Source organism: Gekko japonicus, unplaced genomic scaffold (genome assembly GCF_001447785.1).
Source record: "Gekko japonicus isolate JY-2015 unplaced genomic scaffold, Gekko_japonicus_V1.1 scaffold281, whole genome shotgun sequence".
Classification (NCBI taxonomy): Eukaryota; Metazoa; Chordata; class Lepidosauria; order Squamata; family Gekkonidae; genus Gekko; species Gekko japonicus.
This window is the reverse complement of record NW_015174281.1, coordinates 1,013,184-1,020,290: the sequence shown is the minus strand read 5'-3', so window position 1 is coordinate 1,020,290 and position 7,107 is coordinate 1,013,184. Positions and strand designations below refer to the sequence as shown.

At 47.1% G+C, this 7,107-nt stretch overlaps 1 protein-coding gene across 1 annotated transcript in view; it reads left to right on the top strand.

Moving 5' to 3' along the window:
* Positions 1-59: 59 nt before the first annotated feature.
* The window catches only part of CCDC190 (coiled-coil domain containing 190), a 23,287-nt gene continuing 16,239 nt past the window's right edge, over positions 60-7,107 (top strand). The window contains exon 1 of the mRNA XM_015423847.1: positions 60-141. Within this exon, the coding sequence (XP_015279333.1) occupies positions 60-141 (82 nt within the window). The remainder of the gene's footprint in view (positions 142-7,107) is intronic.

The window sequence follows — 7,107 nt, the reverse complement described above, 5'->3', positions numbered from 1 at the left end:
GCGGTTAACGTGATGTTCGGCCGAGGTCTTGACGGAGCGAGGTGCTGAGCGATGGAGCGATGATCCCGGCGGCGGCAGGCGGCGGCGGTGACGATCGGTGCTCGGTGCTGCAGGGTCTCCTCCGGGTCTTGTTCACGAGAGGTAAAATCCCACCTTCGTCGCCAGTGCAAAGTACTCGTAAACGGGGAGTGATTCAGCAAAGAGTACTTTATTAGTGAGGAACAAGACAAGGAACCCCGGCACGCAGGCCGGTATATATGCTCAGAAACCCACCACCAAAACACACCCCCTAGTGACCCTATAGGTTATTTACAGTGGCCGAGAGTCCCATTGGCTCTCGGCCGCGGACCTGGCCCTCTGGTTGGTGCGGGCTAGGATCCACTCCGCTATTGTTCTGCAGGAGCGAAGCTCTGGGCTTGTGCTAGACCTCATGGCCCAACGGTCGCGCACGTGGCAATGGCGGATACATTACAACTTTACAAGAGTCTTTTCCAGGTGAAAGACAAGGATCCCCCTGCAGGTACGAAAAAGAAATTGGCCAATGGTGGCAGCTCAGTGGGCTAGCTGCAAACACAAACTCAAGGACCACATCTCTCTCTCTCTCTCTCCGTATTATAGAAGGTCACATAGTGTTGTGGGCAATGTTCCCTCTAAGTTGTGGAGTCCTGTGAGCAAAAATTCTACTTTGTGAGCTACTGGCATTAAAGTTGTGAGCAGGTGATTTGGCTACTGCATAAATTAAGTTTGCACTGGAGTCATCCTTCCTGAGCTAAGACAAAAATGTGTGAGCCAGAGGCTAAAAAACTGTGAGCTTAGAGGGAACACTGGTTGGGGGTGTGTGGTTAGCAATGAGCAGCAAATACCATTCTAGTTAAGAAAATGGGCTCTGTTTGAAACGTAGCCTCCCCCCCCCCCCGCCATGTGATGCATTCAGTGTTACCTTAACTTTGGCATTTTCTTCACGCAACAAGAATTGTTCCGGGACTTTATTTGTTTGCTTTATTGGTTTCATTTGTACCCTGTCTTTTTCCACAATGGAGATCCAAAACAACTTCCATTGTTCCCCTTGCTATCTTTTTATCCTCACAACAACCTTGTGGGGTGGGTTAGAATGCATGACAGACCCAAGGTCACCCAGCCAGCTTTCATGACAGAGTAAGGATTTGCAGCTGGGTCTCTCAGATCTTAGTCCGAGTTTCTTGATAGTATGGCATGCTGGCTCTCACAAAATGTTGAAGGGAAGAGCAACTTTGACTTTGAGTCCGATCAGATGGCTCTTAAGATCCGCGCCTCATGGATTTACGTGTAATGTCCAGACATTAACATCTGGGAAAAGTCCGTCTTCCGTGAGCACCCCGTTTTGCTGCGCTTCGGTGCCGTACTAAAAAGGTACTAGTTAAAATCTGGAGTTTTCGTTTCCCGGTGGGCCAGTCACGGACTTTTCCCCGTCTGATCGTTCCAGTGAGCAATTAAAAAATGGCGCCCGTTCAAACCATCCCGAATGGGCGCCATTGTTTAAAAATCTTGATTCTGCGCATGCGTGGATAACCACGATATCATGCCTATGCGCATGCACAAACTTTTTTTTTAAAAGCCACCACATGCGTGCCTCATTCAGTGGATGCCGTCTAGACAATCCACAACGGAAGCAGCGCACAGTAAGGCGATTCCCCTGGGGGGTGTCTGGTCGTGCGAGGATGGATTAAAAAGACAGGGATCAAATTTGAGCTGGCATAATGGCGGGATTAGCTGCCCATCTGAATGTACCCTTTCATTCAATAAAGACCGACTTTTATTACTTTTTTAAAAAACTGGCATATTTGTATTGCTTTTAACACTGTCTGTCACGTACTGTTCATAGAGGTATCGCCTTAAGCAGGTTAGAACCAAAAATCATTTTTAAAGACCTTATTCAGTATTATTGCTTATATTTGATTACTGCACCTATGAATTTTTCCACTGAGAGGGTGACATGGTCATTTGTATCTGATAGTAGCCACGACACCTGAGCTCTCACATTTAGCAATTCCGTATTTTTAAGTAAGGTAAAGGTAAAGGTTCCCTTGCTCGAAAGCCAGTCGAATCCGACTCTAGGGTTGTGATGCTCATCTCCGTTTCAAAGCCGAAGAGCCAGCGCTGTCCGAAGACGTTTCCATGGTCATGTGGCCGGCATGACTAAACACCAAGGCGCACGGAACGCTGTTACCTTCCCACCGAAGTGGTACCTATTTATCTACTTGCAATTTCTTGCTTTCGAACTGCTAGGTTGGCAGGAGTTGGAACTAGAGATGGGAGCTCACTCCATCATGCGGCACCCGGGTCTCGAACTGCTGAACTACTGACCTTCCACAGCCTGCAGTTCAGAGTCTTAACCACTTGAGCCACCGCAGCTCCTTGTTTTTAAGTAAAGGGGTGACTAAATTAGCTCTGAAGACGTTGAATATAGGGCACCCCATGATCATATGTTCAATGGTTTCGAATTGCTTTTAACACTTAACACATATACCAAATGACCTGGATCTATTAGAGCATTTCTGTGACCAGAATGACTTCTGCACATGGAGTGCGACTTTCCCAACTCCCTTTTGCCCTGAATTTCGGTGTGTGTGTGTGTGTGTTAGGTCTGCAGGGGAGAGGAATGAGGTAAGATAGTCACATTCCACAGCTAGAAGTCATTCCATCTGTGGAAATGCTCCTGTGGACCCCAGCCAGTATGTCTAAAAACCGAAGAATACTCGTCTGACCCATCCTAATCCGCAGGTGTTTTCAAGAGCTAATGAGATACAGGAGGAAGTGAAGTGTCCCTCACAAGTCCTCGCAGATTCTCCATGGTGGAACTGGGCTCAGCCCAATGGCCAGCCCAACTGCACGACTTAGCCAGACTCTTCACAGGGAGAGGCTGCCTGGAGGGAAAGAGGGTAATCTGAACACAGGGGCAGATAAAGGTAGGTTGGCTGGGAGGTGGGAGGGACAGAAGGAGGTGGGAAAAGGCAAGAGGCTATGGGGCTTTCAGGTAAGAGAAAGGGGGAATAGTGGGGCCTCTGCATGTATACTCATATTTTCTATTTATATTCAGCTCCCTATGCCACTCATGCAAGTAGTTGGGAAATATCTTAACCAATAAAGAAAAAGCTTCTTCTTTTTTATTTAAGGCAAAGACCCCAGAAAGGATGGAGTTCCCCAATCCTACTGTGCCTTGTCCCTGGTGGGTGTAAGGCGCCTCCTGCAGGACATTTTGCAGCCTGGCAGCCTGTTGAGTTTTAAAGATTACATGAGAATACAGGGACACCTAGTGGTGATTGTATAACATTGTTTCTGTCTATCGTCATATTTGCTCCTGAGATAGAGGGACCTGCAATCAGACAATAAAGGCCAAAGTACCTAAGATGTTGGACATTAAATCCCCCACCAAGTAATTTAGTTGCAAAATTTGGCTGTGGGGCAAATACGGCTAGTGTTTGCAGCCCTTGGGAAGGGAGGGTAGCACTTTGCCCCTGTGCCGTTTCCCCAGTTGAAAGTGGGCCCCCATGGATTCTTTCAGCCCCATTTAGAAAACAAAATACCTTGTTTTGTCTGTCTCTTTTTCTTTACTGGGGTTTTTAAAAGCTGGGGAGGAGGGCATTTGCAATCACTTTGGTGGGCGCGCCCAAGTCTGGGATGATGCATTGCCCATGGTTGGCACACAGATGTTTCTTCAAGTTAGGCTCGAACCCTTTATCCCCAGGATGAACATCCTCCCATAGGACTTGCAGCTGTGCACCACACCCACAGGCACTGTGCTGGCCCCCGGAGATGGCTCTGCCTCCAGGAATGTAGGAGGCCTAGGACCTGAGCCACCAGCCCCCTCTCTGATTGCTGGGAAGGATTTTGTCCTTCCTGTATGCTCTGCCAGATCAGTTGTACATGTCACTTTCCTAAGCCATCTGGTGGAGCCGTGCCACTGCCAGGTGAAGACCAGCCCAGCTGACCCCTACAATTCCAAATGCGTAAAATTATTGAAGTACAAAGTCAGGAAAGAATAATAGAATCACAAACTTGGAAGGGGCCATACAGGCCATCTAGTCCAACCCCCTGTTCAATGCAGGAGCATCCCTGACAAAGCTCCCACGAGATCCAGTTTGGAGTAATGGTTAGGAGCACAGATTCTAATCCAGGAGAACCGGGTTTGATTCCCCACTCCTCTACTGCTGGTGTGACCTTGGGTCAGTTACAAATTGTTTCAGAGCTGTTGACTTACAAGCAGTTCTTGAACGAGCTCTCTCAGCCCCACCTACCTCACAGGGTGTCTGTTGTGGGGAGGGGAAGGGAAAGGAGTTTGTAAGCCGCTCTGAGACACCTTTGGGTAGTGAAGGGCAGGGTATAAATCCAATCTCCTCCTCCTCCCCTGGCTTTCTGCAAACTATGCAAAACTGAACAATTCAAAAGGGCTTCTCTGTGCAAGTAATTAGGCTAGCAGCTGTACAAAATGGTTCACAAAACTTACTTACTTGGGTTAATAAGTAGGACCTATGGTGTACAGCTTATTGTAAGCAGGATATCCTATTATGTCATTTCTGTCCTGCTTAATAGTTAATAGTTATGCTTCAGTTCTTTCTGGTGGCTTCCAGACTTAAAATCCTAAGACACTGGTTATTGAATGTCCCATTTTGTTGTCTGTACTGACTCACTATGTGTAATCAGCCTTGAGTCCCTGTGGAAAGGCAGACTATGAACAATGTAAATAATAGTGAACCACAAATGAATACAAATAGCATTTCGGTGCATATTGTTAACAGAGAAAGACTAGAGTCACACACCATCACTGCTATCACTGACACTTCTGGTCTAAAACTGAAGACTGACCCTGCTACAGTCTTTGGAGGGGGGGACATGTGTGTCTCCGACTCCTCTGCCCATCATATCATGGCAGTGTTGCTAATGCTGACAATGCACTGGTAAGTTTCTCAGCATGCTAACTAATAGAAGCTGTTTCTTCCCCCTCAGCTTACCAGAGGCTTTTTTTCTAGAGGCACCCTGGGGTTTGTCTAAGCTCTGAAGGGAGCCAGGGAAATACACCCTGCCTGGGAACCAAGCAGTCTCTCTGGTCCTAGTTGCTAGGTTTTGCAACGCGGTAGCTATCTGTGGGCTCACATTCATCATTGCCCTTAACTGGGTTGCAAGCTTAGAGTTCTTTGTAAACTGTGTTCTACTTGAAGCTTGCAGAACAAACAACTTGTGGTAAAGATACCAGTCCCCAAGGGTCTGTTCAAATGTTTTTCTTGGAGTTGGATTGCAGAGAAAGCCTTGCAAAATAGGATGGTTTCTTTTTCCAGACAGAATTTAATCCTTCAGTTCAGATTGTCTAGTGAGCATTCTTTCTTCAGTCGTAGGTGGGGGTCTTTCCCAGGTCAGTTGGTGGGGTCTTTCCCAGGTCAGTTGTCAGTGGCAAGTCCTGGTTTGATGTAAGAGGTTAGGGCAGAGAACTACAGAAGTTCCCTGCAGAAGAACGAACACCAGTCTAGTGGCGGGTTCTAGTTCAAATAAAATCCTATTAGTCTTCCAAGGGCTATCGAACTCCTGCTTATTTCTTCTGCAACAGAATCATAAGGCAGACACCCCTCTGGAACTGCTGTGGAGACACAGCTATATGGCTAAATAAAATGTGATTTCAGTGGCACCTCCATGACTAACAAACTTTATGCCAGCACAAATTGACTCTTGAAAGTTTATGCTGGAATACACATTGTTGGTCTTTAAGGTGCCACAGGACTCCTGTTTAATTTTATTCAGCTGGTGTATTGAAAAGGAAAGGTTATGATTGACATTGATGCAGAAATCTGTGTCCTGTGTGACCCCTTGGCCAAATTGGAATCACACAGTCAGAGTCATAAGAACAGAAGAACAGAAGAGAAGCCAATGTTGGATCAGGCCAATGGCCCATCTAGTCCAACACTCTGTCACACAGTGGCCACAGAATCGAGAAAGAGCTATCCATCTGTCAATCCTTTCCAACGAGTTAGATGAATCTGTTTATTGCAATGAAAATAGGGAATACAGGTGCTGAGTACCTTAGCACTTCAGCAGTTCCAAGCCATATTCTGCCATAACCAGAAAGGACAGAAGGTCTTATATCGCAAATAACATCACATATAATTTACACATTTAAGAACCTTTTGTATAGAAAAGGGCTTTTCTAAAATCCTCCCTGCTTGGGCAAGATGGCCCTTGCTGGCCAGGGCTCTTTTTGTAGAAAAAGCCCAGCAGGAACTCATTAGCATAATAGGCCACACCCAACAGCAGAAACTCATCAGCATATTTGGCCACACCCCTGACAGCACCACTTATTAGCACATTAGGCTGCACCCCCATGTTACCAGAAGTGTGGTTATCCAGCCACACCCACCTTTTGCTTCTTATTCTGTTTACCTTGTTTGTTGCCAAAACCCAGGGCTTTTTTTGTAGCAGGAACTCCTTTGCATGTTAGGCCACACACCCCTAATGTAGCCAATCCTAATGAGTTTCTGCTGTTGGGTGTGGCCTGTTATACTAATGAGTTCCTGCTGGGCGTGGCCAACTTGGGAGCCAGCTGGAACTCCGTTCCTGTGCGTTCCTGCCCAAAAATTGCCCTTTCTGGTAACACTACTGCGTGATTTCTGTCACCTGTACCGAGGGCTTGCCAGATGGCCAGGCCCGCATATCCATATACAAGGCACTTTGACACCTCTGCCAGGAGAGAGCAACTTGCTGGCGCCTTCCCAAGCATGAGACGAGCTATGCCCAGTACATTAGCACATCAAAAGCATTCCCTGACATGACACATGGTCAATGGAAGAGGCTGGAGTGGGATGCCCAACTCTGAGCCAATCAAAACAAACCTTGCCTGACAACGCATGGTAACCAGAGATGGGAACGCCTTCCCACTCTCTCACTATTGGGTAAATGGCCATGCCTGGTGGTGACGGGGGGGGGTATATCTGCAGTGATCCATATGGGAAACAGAGGAGGAAGGAGATTTAAGGGAATTCCTCTCGGGAAACAAAGAGTTCTTTTGGATTGACTGTTTGCTGTTAACATGGAGTGAGACTACTAGGCAGCCAAGATGGACTTAGCTGCCCACAGCACCATGGG